This window comes from Microdochium trichocladiopsis, assembly GCF_020744255.1.
Source record: "Microdochium trichocladiopsis strain MPI-CAGE-CH-0230 chromosome Unknown B0I36scaffold_2, whole genome shotgun sequence".
Taxonomy (NCBI): domain Eukaryota; kingdom Fungi; phylum Ascomycota; class Sordariomycetes; order Xylariales; family Microdochiaceae; genus Microdochium; species Microdochium trichocladiopsis.
Window position 1 is genome coordinate 2,973,608 of NW_025763545.1, and position 20,039 is coordinate 2,993,646.

At 55.9% G+C, this 20,039-nt stretch overlaps 8 protein-coding genes across 8 annotated transcripts; 5 read left to right on the forward strand and 3 right to left on the reverse strand.

The window, feature by feature from the left end:
- Positions 1–172: 172 nt before the first annotated feature.
- On the forward strand, positions 173–2,215 carry B0I36DRAFT_236036 (aminopeptidase-like protein; the record flags this gene model as incomplete). The annotated part of the gene is made up of 4 exons (XM_046149440.1): positions 173–248; positions 319–1,408; positions 1,474–1,735; positions 1,790–2,215. The coding sequence occupies 4 exons, from the start codon at positions 173–175 to the stop codon at positions 2,213–2,215; spliced, it is 1,854 nt and encodes a 617-aa protein (XP_046017122.1).
- B0I36DRAFT_73842 (uncharacterized protein) lies at positions 2,193–3,163 on the reverse strand. Its single transcript, XM_046163304.1, has 2 exons — positions 2,580–3,163; positions 2,193–2,490 (listed from the first exon to the last, which is right to left on the reverse strand). Exons 1-2 carry the CDS (start codon positions 3,012–3,014, stop codon positions 2,338–2,340), a joined length of 588 nt encoding a protein of 195 aa, XP_046017123.1. The 5' UTR covers positions 3,015–3,163; the 3' UTR covers positions 2,193–2,337.
- Positions 3,164–4,096: 933 nt separating this feature from the next.
- Positions 4,097–4,976, reverse strand: B0I36DRAFT_73864 (histone-fold-containing protein). The gene is made up of 3 exons (XM_046163305.1): positions 4,729–4,976; positions 4,526–4,650; positions 4,097–4,455 (listed from the first exon to the last, which is right to left on the reverse strand). The coding sequence occupies exons 1-3, from the start codon at positions 4,862–4,864 to the stop codon at positions 4,240–4,242; spliced, it is 477 nt and encodes a 158-aa protein (XP_046017124.1). The 5' UTR covers positions 4,865–4,976; the 3' UTR covers positions 4,097–4,239.
- Positions 4,977–6,139: 1,163 nt separating this feature from the next.
- B0I36DRAFT_372218 (Der1-like family protein) lies at positions 6,140–6,948 on the forward strand (the record flags this gene model as incomplete). Its single annotated transcript, XM_046160096.1, has 2 exons — positions 6,140–6,319; positions 6,397–6,948. The coding sequence occupies 2 exons, from the start codon at positions 6,140–6,142 to the stop codon at positions 6,946–6,948; spliced, it is 732 nt and encodes a 243-aa protein (XP_046017125.1).
- Positions 6,949–7,847: 899 nt separating this feature from the next.
- B0I36DRAFT_315290 (uncharacterized protein) lies at positions 7,848–9,430 on the forward strand. Its single transcript, XM_046152866.1, has 4 exons — positions 7,848–8,020; positions 8,300–8,611; positions 8,750–8,809; positions 8,891–9,430. Exons 1-4 carry the CDS (start codon positions 7,991–7,993, stop codon positions 9,005–9,007), a joined length of 519 nt encoding a protein of 172 aa, XP_046017126.1. The 5' UTR covers positions 7,848–7,990; the 3' UTR covers positions 9,008–9,430.
- A 2,056-nt stretch (positions 9,431–11,486) lies between these two features.
- On the reverse strand, positions 11,487–13,232 carry B0I36DRAFT_73921 (short chain dehydrogenase). Its single transcript, XM_046163306.1, has 2 exons — positions 12,909–13,232; positions 11,487–12,832 (listed from the first exon to the last, which is right to left on the reverse strand). Exons 1-2 carry the CDS (start codon positions 13,020–13,022, stop codon positions 11,894–11,896), a joined length of 1,053 nt encoding a protein of 350 aa, XP_046017127.1. The 5' UTR covers positions 13,023–13,232; the 3' UTR covers positions 11,487–11,893.
- A 1,124-nt stretch (positions 13,233–14,356) lies between these two features.
- On the forward strand, positions 14,357–16,512 carry B0I36DRAFT_283885 (UDP-galactose transporter). The gene is made up of 4 exons (XM_046151550.1): positions 14,357–14,925; positions 15,003–15,093; positions 15,174–15,542; positions 15,608–16,512. The coding sequence occupies exons 1-4, from the start codon at positions 14,653–14,655 to the stop codon at positions 16,045–16,047; spliced, it is 1,173 nt and encodes a 390-aa protein (XP_046017128.1). The 5' UTR covers positions 14,357–14,652; the 3' UTR covers positions 16,048–16,512.
- An 857-nt stretch (positions 16,513–17,369) lies between these two features.
- On the forward strand, positions 17,370–19,323 carry B0I36DRAFT_359619 (MBOAT, membrane-bound O-acyltransferase family-domain-containing protein; the record flags this gene model as incomplete). Its single annotated transcript, XM_046158167.1, has 5 exons — positions 17,370–17,391; positions 17,459–17,503; positions 17,583–17,682; positions 17,752–18,773; positions 18,830–19,323. The coding sequence occupies 5 exons, from the start codon at positions 17,370–17,372 to the stop codon at positions 19,321–19,323; spliced, it is 1,683 nt and encodes a 560-aa protein (XP_046017129.1).
- Positions 19,324–20,039: the final 716 nt, after the last annotated feature.

Genomic DNA, 20,039 nt, shown 5'->3' on the forward strand with positions numbered 1-20,039 from the left:
GTGCCCCCGTGCCTTTTCCTCGTCCTCCCATTGCTCGGCTCTATCCTCTCTAGTCCGACCGACAAGCCTTCATTGCAGCCGCCCGTGCCTTGTTTATTCATCTGCGAGGAGTATTCCGCGTTCCAACTTTCGGGTTCAAATCCGTTTACGCACGGACGGTGCCGCCCTCGACATGGAGACAGTCAACACCACACAGCGGCTCGCCCATCTGCGGCAGCTCATGTCGGAGAATGGCGTCGACATTTACAGTATGGGTGTTCCATGACGACATGCTTGCAAGTCAAGTACAACGGCTAATCGCGCACCCTCACCTCCTAGTTGTCCCGTCCGAGGACAGTCACTCATCCGAGTACATCGCCCATTGCGATGCCCGCCGAACCTTCATCTCGGGCTTCTCGGGCTCCGCTGGGTGTGCCGTAATCACCACGGACAAGGCTGCCCTGGCGACCGACGGCCGCTACTTCAACCAGGCCGCCAAGCAGCTTGACAGCAACTGGGTACTGCTCAAGCAGGGCATCCAGGACGTTCCCACCTGGCAGGAGTGGTCGACAGAGCAATCAGCTGGAGGCAAAGTGGTGGCCGTCGACCCGACGCTCCTGTCGAGTGGTGCAGCAAAGAAGCTCGCCGAGAAGATCAAGAAGAGTGGTGGTAAAGAGCTGAAGCCGGTGGCGGAAAACCTGGTGGACAAGGTCTGGGGTGCCAACCGGCCTGAGCAACCAAACGAACCTGTGATCCTGTTGGAGAAGAAGTATTCCGGCAAGGATGTCGGCGCCAAGCTCGCCGACCTACGGAAAGAGCTCGAGAAGAAGAAGTCGCCAGGCTTCGTTGTGTCCATGCTCGACGAGATTGCTTGGCTGTTCAACTTGCGGGGCAACGATATCCCTTACAACCCAGTCTTCTTCTCGTACGCCATCATCACTGCAGACGAGGCGATACTGTACGTTGACTCAAGCAAGCTCAACGTGCACGTCCAGAAGTACCTCGCCGACAACAATGTGAAAGTGAAGCCGTATTCCGACATTTTCAACGATGCCACGGCCCTGGGCGAGTCGGCACAGGCCAAGGGCATCCCCGAGTCCGGCGAAGCACCCAAGTTCCTGATCTCGAACAAGGCCTCATGGGCACTGAAGCGGGCGCTGGGTGGCGACGACTTTGTCGAGGAGATTCGAAGCCCAATTGGCGATGCCAAGGCAGTCAAGAACGAGACCGAGCTTGAGGGCATGCGGTCTTGCCATATTCGGGACGGTGCCGCCCTTATCGCGTATTTTGCCTGGTTGGAGGACCAGCTAATTGCAAAGAAGGCGACGATCGACGAAGTCACGGCGGCCGACAAGCTCGAGGAGCTCCGTTCGAAGCAAAAGGACTACGTTGGCTTGTCTTTCGACACAATCTCGTCAACAGGAGCCAAGTGAGTCAACGTCCAGGCTGTCGTGTGTCGCAACCAAAGGGATGCTGACCAACTGTGACAAATAGTGCTGCCGTGATTCATTACAAGCCCGAGAGGGGCGCTTGTGCAACGATCGACCCCAAGGCAATCTACCTGTGCGACTCTGGCGCGCAATACCTCGATGGAACCACTGACGTCACACGCACATTACATTTTGGGGAGCCTACCGCGGCTGAGATTGAGGCGTACACCTTGGTCCTGAAAGGCAATATCGCCCTAGACGTTGCTATCTTCCCCAAGGGGACGACTGGGTTTGCCCTGGACTCTTTGGCTCGGCAACACCTTTGGGTACGTGAAGTCGAGACAAGTCTGCTAAGCCAACTGTACTGACAACCATTGTAGCAACAAGGTCTTGACTACCGACATGGCACCGGCCACGGTGTCGGGTCATTCCTTAATGTGCACGAGGGTCCCATTGGCATTGGCACCCGCGTCCAATTCTCGGAAGTTGCACTGGCGCCCGGCAACCTCATCTCCAACGAGCCGGGGTTCTACGAAGACGGCTCATTCGGCATCCGCATCGAGAACATCATCATGGTCAAGGAAGTCAAGACGAAACACACTTTTGGAGACAAGCCGTTCCTCGGATTCGAGCACGTAACGATGGCGCCGTACTGCCGCAGGCTGATTGACGAGAGCCTGCTGACGATCCACGAGAAGCGATGGCTAAACGAGTACAACGCGGACATTTGGGCCAAGACCAAGGACTACCTGGCAGACGACGAGCTTGCCTTGACATGGCTGGAGCGGGAGACACAGCCCTTTTGACCAATTTTCGCCATAGCAAATCAATGAGGCATTAGGCTATTGGGAATTGAATAACCCGTTGACTGTGATTGCGTGTTTGTGCAGCAGTTCATGTATTGGCTGGCACTCTGGGCTTTCTGGATCTAGAACCCTACAAAGGCCGACATGGCAAAGAAGAAGCCAAACGACAGCTTGAACGCCGGGTCCCGCTCGAGGGCCGAGAGCACCTTGGAGTTGCCTATTCTCTGCTTGAGCTTGAGCTGGTGCACAATGTCGATGCCGTACCGCGCGGCGACCTATTGTTCGACCGGTGTGAATTAGTTTAGCGTGCTATTTTGCGAACGGAATGGCAAGAAACAGTCGGGGGGGGGGGGGGGGGGCGTACCTGTGTCAGTACGACCGCCACACCACCCAGGAGAACCAGGGTCTTGCTGAAGACGCTCAGCAGCAGGCCCGCGAGAAACCCCGTCACGCTGCCACGGGACAACTGGCTCAGCAGCTCCGGGTCCAGGCCGCCTTGCTTCTTGCCCTGGGTGTCGCCGCCGCGCTTGCTGGAGAAGGCGCGGTCTTGCGTGGTCGTCGTCGCTGTCGTAGCGAAAGGCCCGTCGAAGAGGTAAGATGACGGTTTGCGGCTCGGGGGGAGAAGCCCGGCGGCAGAGGTGGCGCCGAATGCGAGGGAGATGCCGAGCCCGGCGCCGTAGGCGTGGTGCCGGAGCGTTGCTGCTGGGAGCGACGCCGAGGATGTGTTGGTGACGCGAGGGATTGGTGTGCGCCGTGCCGCTGCGTGGGCGGTGCGGGAGAGGAGGATTCTCGCCGACATTTTTCTTCTTCTTCTTCGTCTTTTATTTTTCTCTTTCGCTTTTCGTCGTTATTCTTGTTTGTGTCTGTCGTCTTGTCTAACTGGGGAGGGGGGGGGGGCGAATGTACTCTGTACAGGACGATTACGTAGGGCGGCTGAGGTGGAGGGGAGGAACTTATGAGAGAGGCTGGGTTGCTGTAAGTGTTAACTACTAGGCTGACTCCCGGGTGAGTGCTCAGATATTAGAGGAGAGTCTGATGTTGGAGAATGGGCTAAATGATGCGGACATGCAGAGACTCCGTGTTGTGTGGCACCGAGGTCAGGCTTGGGGAAAGTAGAGTTGGGACGCAGATCGAATGAGATTAGGAGGAAGACGTGAGCTGCAAGATGGGTGATGTGCAGCCACGACGTAATCGACCGGGTCCCCGTCCGGGCACCGAGAAGCGGGTGCCGCCTCGGCAGCTTCCTGAGCTGGTGTGGAGAAACCAGCCAGACAGAGTTTGGTACATAAAAAAAGAAAAGTATGGGGTAGAAGGCCACGGCGTGTGGTTGGACGGCGAGGTGATTGGTTGCGCCTTGGCAATTGACTATTATTATCGTGAGGAGCAAAGGCGAAAACACCATGCAGCATCACGAAATACAAAGCTTGCACTTGCCTTGCCTGAGTAATGTACAACGTGCCGCCCGCCTCTTGCGGGCATCTGCATATCCAAGGTGTCGTGCCCAGCGATTTGACCGGTTCACAAGGGTGGCTAAAGGTCTTCGAGACGATACTCACTCGATAGCAAGGGTGGTGTATCCATGTCAAGGGCGCTTATCTTCGTACCAAGACCCCTCGACGCAACGGCTTCGGGAGCCCTCTCACCAAAATTGTATCATCAGGATCGATGTGTTGCGGCAGCATTGGCAAACGATGGAATAGGCGAAGCACCAAGCTCGCCTTCCCAATCACTGATCTGATTCTTCTCCCTGTATGTCAGGGTAAACTACCGCCAATATATGCAAGGAACAAGGTATCTGCCAAGCCCAAGAAGAGTGTGATCCTTCAGCAAGAAAACCCAAGTGGAAACCCGCCATGGAACTCCAAAACGCCAGCCATCATCAAATGTCATATGGAGCAAAGGTTGCATTGCTTCCTGCAAGGCAAGCAACGGTCGAACACCACGAGCTGGTGTCGAGCTCAAGAAAGTCCTGTTCCTCGCCCCGTCGTTGTCGCCGAGCAGAGCACAGTTGCCCACTGTGGCGTTTAGCCCAGTCCACCCCATACACCGCGTATCCTCCTTGCTAATTGAATATCCTTTTGCATAATCGTGACACGTTTCGCGTGTATCGCGCACAGATTCGTGTCCTCAAACAGATGTACTAGAAACGCCTCGGCTGCTTCTTGCAAGGCCAAAATGGCTTGCGACTGCCACCGCATCCCCGAGTCGGCAGGGCGCATCGTCAACGCGATTTCACGAACCTACAAAGCAGACCTTGTCAGTTTGGTGGTGCAGGACAGGATATTCGGACATGCTCGTGGACTCGCTTACCACTCGTGAAAAGGGGAGTTTCCTCATCAGTAGGTCTGTATTGGCTTGTAACCTCCGAATGTCCTTGAGGGCTTTCGTGCCCGGCCTGTATCTCTTCTTGCGCGGTATTGGTACGGGGTCTCCGGCTGTAAGGACGTGTTAACCATCTTGCTCCAGCTTCAGCTGTGCATGTGCACAAAGTCCTGGGGCCTGAAGTGACCTACGCTCAGCCGCTGACGCTGTTTTTCGCGCGCGCGAGTCGCTCCCCGACGCCTGACCTCCTGCCGACCGCGCAGCGCCTGGCGTTGTTTTCCCTCCTCGGCCTCCTCGCGCAGAGGTCCCCACTGTCGATTTCCGCATCGCCGGTGATGCAGTGCCACTAGGCGTAAAGGATATGTAGTCGCAAGATGATCTTGGTCGCGGTGGCGCGGAGATGGAACTTTTCCTGCCGAGGAAGACTATGCGCGTTGGCTGACCGTGTTGTCGCAACAAAAGCTCGGGTTTGTTTACAGTAGGGGTTTCAAGCGGGCTAGCTTCGACCGGAGCGAGTTGTCGGGCTTGGCGATGTAGAGTTGGTGGTGATTGATGGCAATGGACGGTCTCTTGCAATTATTAATATTCCCGGTGATGCGCGGCAGGTGCGTGGCGTGGTTGTGCAGTTGTTGTCGTGGTCTCGAGATTTGCGTGGTGGAGATGGAGATGCAGGGTTTCGCGGGCGCAGAGTGGAAAATGGAGTGGCTGGCGTTCTCGCGACACCCTCCCGTTGCGACGGCAGGAGCGAGCGCTGCAAGAAACATGGACGCGCTGCGGATGCGCGTGCCAACGCTGGGCCGCCACAAGTGACCCCTGGCCAGTCAACGAGCTACAGGGGGGTCTGGTGTCCCTGAAGAGCGCCCCACCTGCCACACTTTCGACAACAACATCAACCTGGGGCGGGTTGGGCCGTCATCTTTGTCGTCCACTCGAAATCGAACACACTCAGGATGGAAGAGTGAGAATAGAAACGGTTATCTGCAATACACCCAATCAGTTGGGCTACCCTGGTGATCCATGTGCTCCGCTCACCTCGAAGTTGTAAAGGAAGACCTGAGTCGAAGCCCGTACACCCGCACTTGGCCCTTGTGGGGAAGGCTCTCGTTACCACAAAGCTGGCTGGCTCCAGAGGATAGCCGGGACTGCTGACAGGCTTCAAATGTGGTGTTGTCTTGTCCATTGACTCTCACTGCTAAGGCAGCCTGTCTCTGACTTCGGGCTTGCTGTCAAGTTTAAATAGATGCAGGAACCTTGCCGCCGCACTGGACGCTTTCGGTGCCTGGCACAGCATTAAGCCGAGCCGCGGGACAAGCAGCTGTCAGCCCACCTTGATTGCTGATAAGGCCAGATAGCTCTGGTTACCCCAACCTGCCGTCACCCACACTGCGACACTTCCATGCACGCACATGTGGCAGCTCCATCTTGAACAGCTCACACTTCCGCATACATCTTGCATCATCACTCTACCATACCTGGCTTCATTCGAGGCGACCCAACTCCACCCGCCAGCCGTGTACGCCCACCCGAACATCACCGCCGCTCTGCCTCGATCCAACATTAAAACACCACGCCACGACAGTATCCCCAGCTTAATCGCCAGCCATGGACCAGATGATGGGGGATGGCGGCCGATTCCCGCTCGAGGCATGGTTCTGGGAGATGCCCATAGTCACCCGCTGGTGGACAACCGCAACTGTCCTGACGAGCGCCCTCGTGCAGTGCCAGATGGTGACCCCCTTCCAGCTCTTCTACAGCGTCCGCACAGTGTTTGGCAAGGGCGAGGTATGTTCTGTCTTCATTTGTCCCCGTCGCTCGGTGCTGGCAAGTCGGCCACTAACTTGGGCCGCAACCCATTGTAGTACTGGCGCCTCCTGACGACGTTCCTCTACTTCGGTCCATTCACACTCGACCTGCTCTTTCACGTCTACTTCCTCCAACGATACGCCCGCCTGCTCGAAGAGTCCTCGGGCCGATCGCCGGCTCACTTCTCATGGCTGCTCATGTACGCCATGGCGTCGCTTATCCTTATGTCACCGCTCGTCTCGATGCCTTTCCTTGGGCACCCACTGTCCTCCACGTTGGTCTACATCTGGTCGCGTCGCAACCCCAACACGCAGCTGAGCTTCCTCGGCTTGCTGGTGTTCACGGCGCCGTACCTGCCGTGGGTCCTGATGGGCTTCAGCCTCGTTATGCATGGAACTGTGCCTAAGGACGAGATCATGGGCGTTGTTATTGGCCACGTATGGTATTTTTTTAATGACGTCTACCCTCCCATGCACAATGGTTCGAGACCGCTGGACCCGCCAGCCTTCTGGCGTCGGCTATTTGAGCGAAGGAGGAGAGAGGAGACTGCCGACAACGTCAACAACGACTTTGCCGTTGCAGGCGCGGGGCCACCCGAAGTCCGGTAATTCGTTTTTGTTTCCGCCCTTCCAAAAAAAAATCTGCACAATACATCCTCCAGGCCGTCTGAGCGAGCATCGAGCTACAGAACAGTCACGCTTCTTGTCCTTGAGCATCCCAAGACGTTGGGGGCATAACTTACCACGAGTGTGATTGCAACAATCTGCTGGGACAAGCGGCAGGAATATGATTAGAAGCACGACTACAGCAATTATAACAATAGAGATACCCTTGAGCGCCTGCATATAGGACTTTGGTGATGCTGGCGGGCTGCCGCGTCCCGGGGTACACCTCTGACATTGTCACTTGCTGCCACTCATGTCAGGTCAGCTTCCAAGCATATAATGACACAGCTTACGTCAGAATGCGCTCCAGCTGGGTGGTTGCGTACGAGTAATCCGGGGTTCTCATATCGGATACAGAGACAGAGCCTTGCAGTGATCGTACTGCGGCCATAACGACGCCCCGAACCACACCACATGCTTCCTGTCGTCGCTGGGAGGAGGAAAAACCATCCGATTCCTTTGAGTCACCGTCTGGTCCACAACCAAAGGGTGAAACCGAATAGTGTGCACCCATCATTCCTATCCATAAGTGACAGGCCCTTCCCGGCCGGTCCGCCGCAGGACACGTTATGGACCGTTGTTGGCAGTAACGAGAATGTATTGCGGATGAATGAGTAAGGACCCTTGATCTGGCCACGCGAGCCCCGCTGGCGACGTCACTTTGGGGCCGGCCGCCGGAGAGAGGGGTGCGCAGATGGCGCCATACGGCCCTGTAATTGGCTCTTTTCCATCGGGTTCCAAGCAGGGGTCCCAGAATCTTATTCTTCTGGGCCGCGGGCACTTCCACTCGAGCCCAGTGTTTTTTCACCCTGCTACGTAAGCATCTCACAGTTCCATTTACGGGTCTTGAAACTAGCGAGCTGAGGTGAGAGGATCTCCGTGTCTGCTCGCAAAGACTTATAAGCTGATATCTGAGGCAACCCGCTCTGGTAGACTAGGGAATACCTTGAAGCTTCGTTCTGAAGAAATCACCTGGATTGTCACCATGAGGGCTTACTGGTACGACAACAAGGAGGTAAGTTGATACTGGGCAATGCAATTGATGCTCGAACGATGCCTCCTCGACCCAGGTCTTGGCTCGTCGCCGTCACTCCAGCAGCACCACCATGCCAGCATTCATGCTGTATCGACTGTCACGCTGTCTCGCCTTCAGACCGACGCAGTGTGCCAGACAAGCAGGGCCAATATCGTCCTCAGCACAGACTGCAGGAGGGGGGGGGCTCTTTCATTCACGATCTATGCGCCACCTGCTTCTCACTGCACGCCACTAACCACATCATCGCCAACCTCACAGGGCGACCAGCGCCTCCCGCACGACAGCGGCAAGGACGTTGACGCCTCGGAGCTCGAGAAGCTCGGCGTGCTGTACTTCAAGTTCGGAGAGCTCGAGGGCGTCGACGCCCTCGCGTCCCAGCGGGGTTACAAGAACCGCGACGAGATCACCGTCAGCCCGGAGAAGATGGGCGACGTGTACGAGGACAAGGTCAAGAGCTTCTTCCACGAGCACCTCCACGAGGACGAGGAGATCCGGTACATCCGCGACGGGCAGGGGTACTTTGACGTGCGCAGCCGGGACGATGCCTGGGTGCGCATCGCGCTGCAAAAGGTAAGTCATGAGATGGTCGACAGCGACCGAAGCTGGGACATCTGCGGCGCTTTCGCTGGATTCAACCCATTTGAGGCCCCGGAGGTCTTGGTCGTGGTCCAGAGGATCAAATGTACTGACGAAGAATCACCCGTCAAGGACGACCTCATCATCTTGCCTGCCGGCATCTACCACAGATTCACGACTGACGAGAAGAACGTACGTCCACACTTCGTATTTATCCGCAACTGTATTTCAGGCGGCGAGGCTACTCTTGAGCATGCTGACACTACGCCACAGTATATCCAAGCCATGCGCCTCTTCAAGGAAGAACCAAAGTGGACGCCCTTGAACAGGAGCAACGACCTCGACGCCAACGACTACCGCAAGGCATATGTTTCTGAGTTCTTGCAATGATTTAGGAGCAAAGACGTAGGGCATGGCGAGATGATTATATGAATCCAGTACATCAACCTTGTATTCCCACGTGTTGGGTGATACCAAATTTGTCACGGTAGATGCTTTATGTGTATCATTGACTGCTGCGTGGAAGGGATCACTTGAGTCGCCCGTTCCCAGGTCATGGCTCAACAGTCAGTGTTGTGTGTAGTGTGAAGTGTGCGGAAAGAGAGACGAGATGGTTCTCGTGTCGAAGTTTTTATGGTTCATCCGTGGACATGTGCATCGCGGAACAGCCTGAGCCACTGACTTGAGCCCGGTGGTTCATCAGCTTGGTTGACACATCGGAGATACCTCCCAACGGAGATGCCTCCAGGCCTACTCTGAAAAGTTATATAAGGACCTCGTCTCCCTCGTGCTTTGGGGTCGAGTCTGCTGCACATCCTTCAGACCTTCCTCAGCAAAGACCCTCACACTTACACTTTGTCGACACCGTCCCCCCCCCCCCAACACACACACACACACCCAGCCAGCTTGCCTTGGAAGTCTCCCACATCTCTCTGCTGTCTGGCACCTCGTCCCGACGATCTCGGGGGGCTGGCTGGCCTGTCCATCGGAGATGCCTGGCCTACTCCAAAATAATATAAAGTCATTGGCACTCCCCTTGTTACTCTCTCGCCGTACAGCTCCAGGGCTAAGCCCATCCACCCAGTTCGCTGCTTCGGTCACCTGCATCAGCCCGCACAACGGAGATAGACGCCTGTGTACCTTCTGGCAAGTATAAAGCCGTCGTCCTCCCCCTTCCTCATCGTCTTTGAGTGCAAATTCCCTTAGCACCCACACTCCGCTACTAACCTCCTCAACCATCCTCGCCTTTCCCTTGTCACTCGTCACCCTTTACTCGTCACCCTTCACTCGTCACCCTTCACTCTTCGATCTGTTCCCGCCAATCTACCCAAGCTCTCCGACTTCGATACTCCGTTCCTCCTTACGACATTCTTCCCTTATACCGACCTTACCTTCTCCGCTTCCGCTTCCGCCTCCGCCACCGTCAGAGCCCTTCTACTCATCTCAGCCCGGTTTGTTATCCTAGGATAATTGCCGGTCTATGTCTAGCTAGGCCCTACCTCCCTAACTAGACAACCTCCTCCTCTTTTCTCCTCCTTCCTCTTCTTTCTTACTATAATCAAGGCCGCCTACATGGCGAGAGGTGCACCTGTCACAAGGTGTTGACCAACCCATACCTAGGACAGCGTCGTCGGCCAACCCACTCTTCTTCCGACCTCAAGTTGAACCTATACTCCCCGGCCAACTTCGCTGCTCCTGGAAGACCAAAAAACAAAAACAAAAACAAAAAAAAACCAAGAAAACAACAAAGACTAGAACGAAAATGACGAAAACTAAAAAGAAAAAAAGAAGAAAAAAGAGAGAAAGGGAGAGAAGAACGCTCAGTTGAGCTTGCTCGCGTGATCCGAAGTATTCACTTCGGAAAAAAAAAAAAAAAAAGAGAGAGAGGGAAAAATGGAGAGGAAAAAGAGAGAAAAAAAAGGCACACCGAGAAGGGATGAAGCAACTATTACACCCCGAGCTCCCAACAGCCAGGACACCGAGCATCCTCCCCGCGATCCACGTATCGCCTCTCCACCTCTACCTCCGCCTATTCACACCTTCTAATTCTGTTCCAGGCCGACATCCCTGGGACACACACGCGCTAACATCTCCGCAACCGTAACCCTAACCGCATCTATCCAGTACACCACCACCCTACTTATTCTGGGCCGACATTACCAGAGTACAAACTTCAAAAGAATTACCATTCTACTGGCGAGTTCGCAAAGGGCACATGTTCTAGGACATTGGCGAGCTCTCACTACCACCATAACGTCTTCACGGTCGCCAGCGTTTCACGCCTCGATAACCTTCGCTTCTCGACGACCATTCTCGACGACCATCCTCGACGACCATTTCAACAGCTTGTGCCACTTCGACGCATTTCACGAGCTCGGCATTTCTCTCAAGCTCACCGCATCGACGACATAGACGACCCTGACGCGCTACGACACGGAAACGACATCGACGAACCCTCACCATCCTAACAATAACTCACCTCTCGAAGGCTCACATCTCGACGACCTCCAGACATTCCGAATATCTCAGCTACCTTCCCCTTCCGACATACTCTCTCAGTCGCTACGCTACCGCAAACCTCCTGGTCGCATCCTCTTCTCGTCCTAAGCCGTCATCCTTCGGACATTCACCTTTCCTCACACAACTTTCCCGCCTCCGCCTCCGCTTCCGCTCCGTCACGACTTCTCTGCCCTCGTCTCTTCTCTTCTCTTCTTCCTTGGACGTCACTACCAAGGAACCCCCCCCTTTTCATTACGTGCCATAGCTAGTTCTAGGGCCGTAAAGAAGAGTGCTAACAGCACATCATCTGACTAATCCCTACCCAGCAGTAAAGTCACGGTGAGGTAGTCCCACGAGACATACGGACTTGGCGGATTATGCTGTACAGAATTGTGTCTAGAAAGACCTTTGAGTTTGTGGCGATGTGTCGCTGTCCCGCCTTATGAAGCAAGACCCCTAGTGCCGCAAAATAACAGTGAAAGCTGCCATCGATCGCTCTGTGGCAGAGAGACTACACTGGGCTAGCGAACAGCAGGGCTTAGGTGGCGACCGGCTGTTACCCTACGCCGCCCTTTGCGCGCAGTCACGGCCACTCCCCTGATTAAGTAAGGTAGAGATACCGGCAGCCCTTTGTTCGGCATCAGCTTCCGCCCTAGTATTGCCTGAGAGTAGAGACGCGTTGCAAATGCCCTAGTCTGCGTGAACCACTCGAACAGCACGCTGAGTGGAATTTTTGCGCCCTGAGCTTTGGCTGCCAACATCCTGCCTGGCTGTGCGTCATGGAGATCCTCGCACATCAGCCATGTTCTCATCATCCTTGTTGTGCTGATTGGACCGACTGCTAGTGGCGGTCTCGTCGCCAGTACCAACTGGGAAATTGAGGTGTTTCCAGTCCTCGAGCTCCTCGGTGACAGACCTTAGCCGGTCCCTGATGCTATCTATGGCGTAGCTGCCGAGCACAAGCCGCAGAGGTGGGTAGGAGCAGTGACCGAGCTGCCAGACCAGCTCTGCGCACTTGACGGCGCTTGTAGGCTGCCTGTCGCCCAGCCACTGGACCATGCGCTTTGCGTGCAGAGCCGGAGAAGTCGAGTGAGAGTAAGGCTCGCTCGCGGGCTTGATGAGGAAATGGCCCCAGGTCGGCAGTGGATTGTCGAGGGAGTCAGGCTCGTCGCGGCGGACAAGCCCCGGTTCGACGAGCGTCGCCTTGACGTTGAAGCTGTCGACCTCGTACAGCATGGCCTCGATGAGTCCTTCCACGGCATACTTGGTCGCACAGTAGGGACCTAGCCCGGGGACGCCCAGAGCGCCGCTCGTCGAGCTGAAGATGAGATAGCGCCCGGCAGACTGCTGTCGAAAGTACGGCAGCGTGGCGTGGATGATGTTGAGTGTGCCCATGAAGTTGATCTCGTACTGGTTCCGGATCTCGTGCTCGTCCTGGTCCTCACAGGCGCCAATGACGCCGTACCCCGCGCAATTGACGACGACGTCGATACGACCAAAGCGCTCGAGCGTCCTCTCGACAACCCGCTCTACGCTGTCCCGCGCGCGCACATCGCAGAGGGCCCCAAAACAATTCTTGGGGTGCTGGCTGGCGGCGGCAGCCACCATCTGCTCTGGTGTAGTCTCAAAGGTGCGGCCGACATTGGTAACCATGTCGCCGCGCGAGAGGGCGCACTTGACGAGCGACCGGCCCATGTGGCCGGTGCCGCCAAAGACCTTTACGTCATGATCCAAGTCAGCAAGCGTGTTGTGAGGGAAGGGTCTCGAGCATGGACAAGATGGCAACACTTACAACCCAGACGAGCTTGTTGACGGGAGCATTGGGGAGTGGAGGGTTGCAGCTGGGCGGGAGCAGCAGCTTTGGACGCGAGCTGCCGCCAGGTGAGGCGGCACTGTTGAGGTCCATCTCTCTGATGAGGTCTTGCACGACGCTTTGAGAGCCTGAGTAGCCCCCAAGGTAGGTTGTTTGGGGTTTGGGTTATTCTTGGCTATGCGCGGCTCAAGAGGCAGCCAGTGCGACCAGACTATGGTAGGCTAGTCGACTGGCACGATGCGGCAGGCTCCCGCTGTGCTGTGCGGGTCGTAACTCCCCAACCATAGAGTTTGTTAAATAAGCCTAAATCTCAGGCTCCATTATCACGAAAGTGCGTCAAAGCTGTATTTTTGATAACCAGGTACTTGTAATTGAGCCTTGGCCAAGATGGCAGGTCATGGCTCTAGGACTTCCAAGGCTGGCGAGATCGCGCTAGTGTGACGTGACAGGTCAGTGCCTACACTGTGAGAGCAAGAGCCTCAAGTCCAGTCTATGCATTGAACTTGGGCACGTCTTGAGTATATACGTATTTTAGTGTGAACAATCTTCAGTCAGCCCCACAAGAGATGCTGGGGATTCTTCTTAGCATGACAGCACTTGGTTGCTGCCACGTTCTTTGGAGCGTTCGGCCATCTCTGCTAAGCTTCGTCTTGCCGCTGGCTGGCAAGGGAGGGGACCTGGCGTCTGGGTCTGCTAGGCTCGGTTGCTAAATACAGGGACCAAGGTGGATGCCTGAGGTACCTTGGTCTTTCAACTAGTTCCAAGGTGCTTCAAGTACCCCGTAATGGTATTAAGCCACAAACAATTAACGAACACGGCACTGGGACCGATACGAGGGCGAACGCGCGTCTTATGCACGCTGCAGGCACGATCTGTGCAACGCCAAGCCAGTGCTTGGAAGCATCAGAGATACTGCTTGGCCTGCCCAGGTGCCTGGTTCCTGGCATGGACCTCGACTCGACACTGATGGGAATCCTGTTCGGACGTGCACATTACCCTGGCAGCCGGCAATCTCCCAGAAATAACCAAGGTACATAAGCTGCATGCCCACTGGATCGAGCATCAAGTCTGACCACACCTGGGCAAGCGAGAGGCACAGTGCTCGACTTGGTATCACGGAGGGCGCGCACCAGTCCAGAAGAATAGCGGGAGAACCCATCAGCGATCCAAGGCCAGCACATGGGCGAACGTCTTCTTGTGAGTCTAGCGTATAGACATACTTTATGTATTGATTCTCTGCGGGTTTGGCTTTGCTGTCTGGCCGCTTTCTGGATGCAGAGTGAGGACTGTGGAAGGGAGCGGCGCCGATCGAGTGGGCTTAGCCGCGCCGGGAGGCCCCACTTGGCCAGGCGGGTGGGTGTGGTGCTCTGGACTGCCGCTGTTTTGTCTTGCTGGCTCCAAGCATGCACCGCGCAGCGCAGGCACCCCTTTATCTTGGTTGTGCTGTGCATCTCCACGAAAAATCCACACGCCTTGGATCTGGCCACCTGTGGATTAGATTGGCTCCCTTGGCTTCTCAACTCAACTCCCTCTGTCGCCTGCCCACCCTTCGTCTGTCCAACCCGCGACTGTCGCCTGCTCGACTCCTGGACAACTCCATCTCCTCCCCTTACTCGATCCTGCTCGGCCTGACACTCGCTCTTCTCGATATCCGACGTCGCCCGCACTCCTTTCCGCCTTCGCACTCGGCCCCCTTGCTCTGACGACATCGTCACCGCCCACCATGTCGGACAAGAAGAACGAAGACTATGCCATTCGCATGCCCGACTCGGCGACGCGGAGCAGTCCTGCCTACGGCGGCGAGAAAGATGCCTTCCTTGGCCGCTCCTCACGAGGCGGCAGCGGTGGCCTCCAGCACACCCTCTCCAACTTTGAGAACAATGGTCCCGTCTCTATCCTCGCCTACTGCCTTTCCTCCATCAGCATGACCATCGTCAACAAGTATGTCGTGTCCGGCCACGAGTGGAATATGACATTCCTCTACCTTGCCGTCCAGGTACGTCGTTGAGCCCGTCTATGACGGATACGGCCCGATTCGTCGACCGCCAGACACTAACCGCCCTTACGGTACAGTCGATTGTCTGTATCTTGACCATTGAGATCTGCCGACAAATGGGCATGATCAGGAACCTCGCCGCGTTTGACAGCCAAAAGGGCAAGAGATGTATGTACTCCCCGACTGACCCTCGATCCTTCGCTGCCTTCACGTCTCTCCGCATACTAAACGGTTTCCTTTCCAACCAGGGTTCCCTGTCTCCCTCCTGCTCGTCGGCATGATCTACACCGGCACCAAGTCCCTCCAGTACCTCTCCGTCCCTGTCTATACTATCTTCAAGAACTTGACCACCATCGTCATCGCCTACGGAGAGGTCCTGTGGTTTGGTGGCAGCGTCACTCCTCTGGCCCTTCTCTCCTTCGCCCTCATGGTCTTCAGCTCCGTCGTTGCCGCCTGGGCCGATGCCGCCCACGCCGCGTCTGCTCATGCCTCTGCTGACGCAATCGCGACCCTGAACGCCGGCTACGCCTGGATGGGCATGAACGTCATCTGCACCGCCTCGTACATTCTTTACATGCGCAAGGTCATCAAGACGATGAACTTCAAGGACTGGGACTGTAAGTCCATACCGTTGCTGAGCGTCCTGTTTCAGAAGGAGAGTGCTGACTTTTGCTGCGAACAGCCATGTTCTACAACAACCTCCTGACCATCCCCGTCCTCATTGTCCTGTCCCTCATTAGCGAAGACTGGTCCAGCAGCAACTTCACCAGGAACTTCCCGGCCGAGTCGCGCAACTCGATCATGATCGGCATGATCTACTCGGGTCTCGGAGCCATCTTCATCTCGTACTGCTCCGCCTGGTGTATCCGTGTCACGTCGCCCACCACTTACTCCATGGTTGGTGCGCTCAACAAGCTCCCGATTGCGATTAGCGGCATCATCTTCTTTGCCGCGCCCGTCACGACTGGCAGCGTCTCGGCCATCTTCATCGGCTTCGTTGCTGGTCTCGTGTACGCCTACGCCAAGGTCCGCGAGTCTTCAGCCTCCAAGAACTCTCTGCCCACCTCGCAGCCCATCACCAGCGCCAGCTCTCAGAGCACCCGCGATGCTGTCAAGGCATAGATTTGGGGCTCGTGGGAGAGAATGACGGGCACTTGAGACCTTGTCATGTCGAAAGCTTGTGCGCACCGAGTGACTTCAGGTACACTGCCCCAGCATTGGGACGCGACATGAGACTAGGCTCTGCACGCGAGACGTGGAGAGCTTGCCATCATTTTATAGCATACTTGGGCCTGCTGCATTCAGCCTCTCCGAACAGGCGCATCGGGTGTATAATTACATTTATGGTCCCTAGTGGACATCGGGACGTCGAACCAAGCATATTGATTCTGGTATAGAACGTTTATTTATCCCGACCTGTCATGAGAAATGGAGCTTTAGGGCATAGGCGATTTAGTTACTGGGCGTATTTTAGGCGGCGCACAAACCAGGACGGCAGGACCTGATACCGGGCGCCGACGCATGACTACCTCGTGGTACGAAAAGACATAGCAGCGCGCAAATATTAATAGATGATTTCTTATAATGACTTTTAGTATGGCAAGCTGCCAGAACGACTGTAGATTTCGCCTTGGAGAGCAATGCCGCGTGTCGCGCAAGACGTGGCTGACATTACGATGCTGACTCCTGGGCCCATCCCCAACAACCGGCCATTTTCCACAGTAATTAAATGGATGCCGTCTGGCGGGCACTGATTTGGCGGGGTCTGAATCCCTGAGGGAGGGAGGAAGGGGTTTTGCGAGGTCACGCTTGGCTGGCAGCTGAGCTTGGGTGGAGACCCCAACAGGTGACATCACACTGCCATTGTCACAAGCCATCACCCATGCTTGCCCTGGACTTTTGGGTCTTCTCCGCGAGAGCCAACCATTTGAGCACGACCAACCCTCAACAACAGCAGCTTGCCAGCAGACAGCATTCCCCCCCGACGCTGTCTTCCGCGGCAGCCTATCTCGACGACAAACCTGTCCTCCACAGTCACGAGACAGCAACGAACGACGGCGACTTGATAAGGGGAGCCAGTCACGGCTAGTCACCACTACGGGCTGGGCTTGCTGTCTCACGCTCCCTGCCGTCCAGCGCACCACCACAAAACGGCCAGCCTGGCTCTCTCTGCCCAGCCTCTGTCTCAGCGGCATTTTCTCGACAGCTTCGGGTAGTCTCTAGTTGCTGGCTACTCTCAGCCGGCGACAGCGCTGCGCCATATTCTGCCCGACACGCTGTGACGGAGCGGTGCGATTGGCCCAGTCGTTAATTACAGACCACATATCCTCCTCTGGGTGTAGACGCACTCGTGCGAGTGGTCGCAGACCAGCTCAGGAGGCAACGACCTACACAAAAAACACCCCAAGCCGTCGTTTTTCATCGGCTCTAGCCTCGCAGCCACCATGTTGCCGTACATCAATTACCGTGAGCACAGCAAGAGTTGTTGGGACGACAGGTCGTGAACTAGGGTCTAACGGTCTTGTGCGTTTAGCGTTTGAATACCTTTCGGGGATACTAGGCAGTCCGCCGGATGACCGTGAGTACCTCTCTTTGACTTTTGAGCACGGAGGCAGGGCCCCTGCTCTCGATGCTGGTAGCTAACGAACTGTCACCAGTCAAATTGATATTCTCATTTCTCCTCTCGTATCCCCTCGCCGGCCTGCTCAAGCGCGTACCTGACAGCCGCCCCGAATTCAAGAACATCTTCATCATCGGGTACGACCTCAGCACGACATGTCTACGAAGCCAATGAAATCGCTAACGGCAGCTTTTCTGGGATAACAGCATTGCCACATTCTACCTGGTCGGCCTTTTTTCATTATGGGGAGGTCTGCGAACGATCTTCATCGCCAGCGCCGGGACTTATGCGCTGGCTTCCTTCCTCCCTACTTCGCCCTACATGCCTTGGATCGCCTTTGTGTTCCTGATGGGCCACATGGCCATCAACCAACTAGAGCGGCAGTTTACGGCCAACCCAGAGGTGATGGACATCACGGGCACCCAGATGGTCCTCGTCATGAAGTTATCGGCTTTTGCTTGGAATGTGTTTGATGGCACGCTGCCCGACAGCGAATTGAGCGAGCTGCAGCAGGCTCGCAAGATTGTGAAGCTGCCCAGCATCCTGGACTACACGGCCTACGTCCTTTTCTTCCCCTCCCTGCTCATCGGCCCTGCATTCGACTACAACGAATACCGCAACTGGATCGACACGAGCATGTTCACCGTGCCGCCGACGGTGGATCCGACAAAGAAGCCGCCCACCCGATTCAAGCGCAAGATTCCGAGGTCAGGAACGCCAGCCATGTGGACCATGGCATCTGGCTTGGGCTACATCTTCCTGTTCCTCCAATTCGGATCAAGGTTTTACCCCGAATGGATGCTGGACGAGGGGTTTCTCAAGTACGGTATCCTTCGCAGAGTCTTCTATCTCCACATGGTTGGCCTTACCATCCGCTTCAAGTACTACGGCGCCTGGCTCCTCGCAGAAGGGTCCTGTATCCTGGCTGGCCTCGGCTATAATGGTGTCGATCCCACGACAGGCAAGGTGTCGTGGAACAGGCTGCAGAATGTCAACCCCTGGGGCGTCGAGACGGGCACGAACAGCCGTGCGTATCTCGAGAACTGGAACATGAACACCAACAAGTGGCTTCGCAACTACATCTACCTACGCGTCACACCCAAAGGCAAGAAGCCAGGCTTCAGAGCCAGCATGGCTACCTTTGTTACCAGCGCTTTCTGGCACGGATTCTACCCTGGATACTACCTTACCTTTGTTTTGGCCAGTTTCGTGCAGACTGCAGCCAAGAGTCAGTCCTTCCGCACCCCTTTTGCTCTATCTCCGATTATACTGACGAGAATGTAGACATGCGCCGATATGTCCGACCCTTCTTCCTGGACCCGAACACACAGAACCCGCTGCCGACCAAGAAATTTTACGACATCGCCTCGTGGCTCGCCACACAGCTCATCTTCTCGTTCGCCGTCGCACCGTTCTACCTCCTGACCCTCGAAAAGTCCCTCATCGTCTGGTCTCGGGTGTATTTCTACGCCGTCATCACCGTCCTCGTCAGCATCGGCTTCTTCTCAAGTCCTGGCAAAGTCTACTTGAAGAAGGCTCTCGAGGAGCGCTCGCGGAAGGCGGGCGTCGCGCAGCTCAAGAAGTCCAGCAGCAGCGAGAGCCTGACGGGCAACAGGCCCGAGCCGGTGCTGGGGCTCAACGACCCCGTCCGTGACGTCGACGATGCCATCAAGGAGCTCAAGGAGTCTGGGCTGGACTCGAAGCAGGTCAAGCAGATGGTCGAGGAGGCGATCCGGGAAAAGCAGACCGAGTTCCGCAACCGGACGCGCAAGGCGTGAGCGGATCGATGACTGGACTATGAGCTATTCATGTCTTATCCACGACACGCATGGTGAAGCGTCGTATGTCTTGCGTGCTGCTTGTGAAGACGCGTTGGTGCTGTACACGCACAAGTCATCACCACCACAGCCAGCACGCGGCCACGATCACCATTAAAGCACCGGGGGTGTCAAGGGAATATAGCGATCCGAGTAAGAGAGCGGAAGCGAGGGTTGGAAGCATTCAAACGGATTATGTACAGGAGCCAAGAAACCCACGCCTGTCCGTCGCGGGGAGGAGTAAGTAATGCATGACGGTAGACCGTCCAGGACGCCCGGTCTGAGAGTAGGCGATACAGACTCAAAGAGATGAAGGACCCAGTGGGGGAGGGGAGGGCGGGGAAGTGCTAAGTAGACCTGCGACGATGAATGCATTCGCGGTAGGCAGAAGCAAGGAAACAAAGACGAGCAGTCAGACAGAAAGAAGAGACACATAGAGACACAAGGCCGAGGAGATTAGCACGGCGTTGCTGAACGAGATTGCGAAACATGATTTATGGCGGGCTGCACAAATATAGGCACCTACACTAAAGTACCTTGAATGGCGGTTCCGATTGTGCTTCCTACTAGTTAGTGGTGGTGGTGGAAGTGGTGGTTGGGACGTGTTGTGGTGGTGGTAATACCGCACGCCAATATAGACAACACGGAGCAGATCCATTGGTTGGGTACGTTTTCGT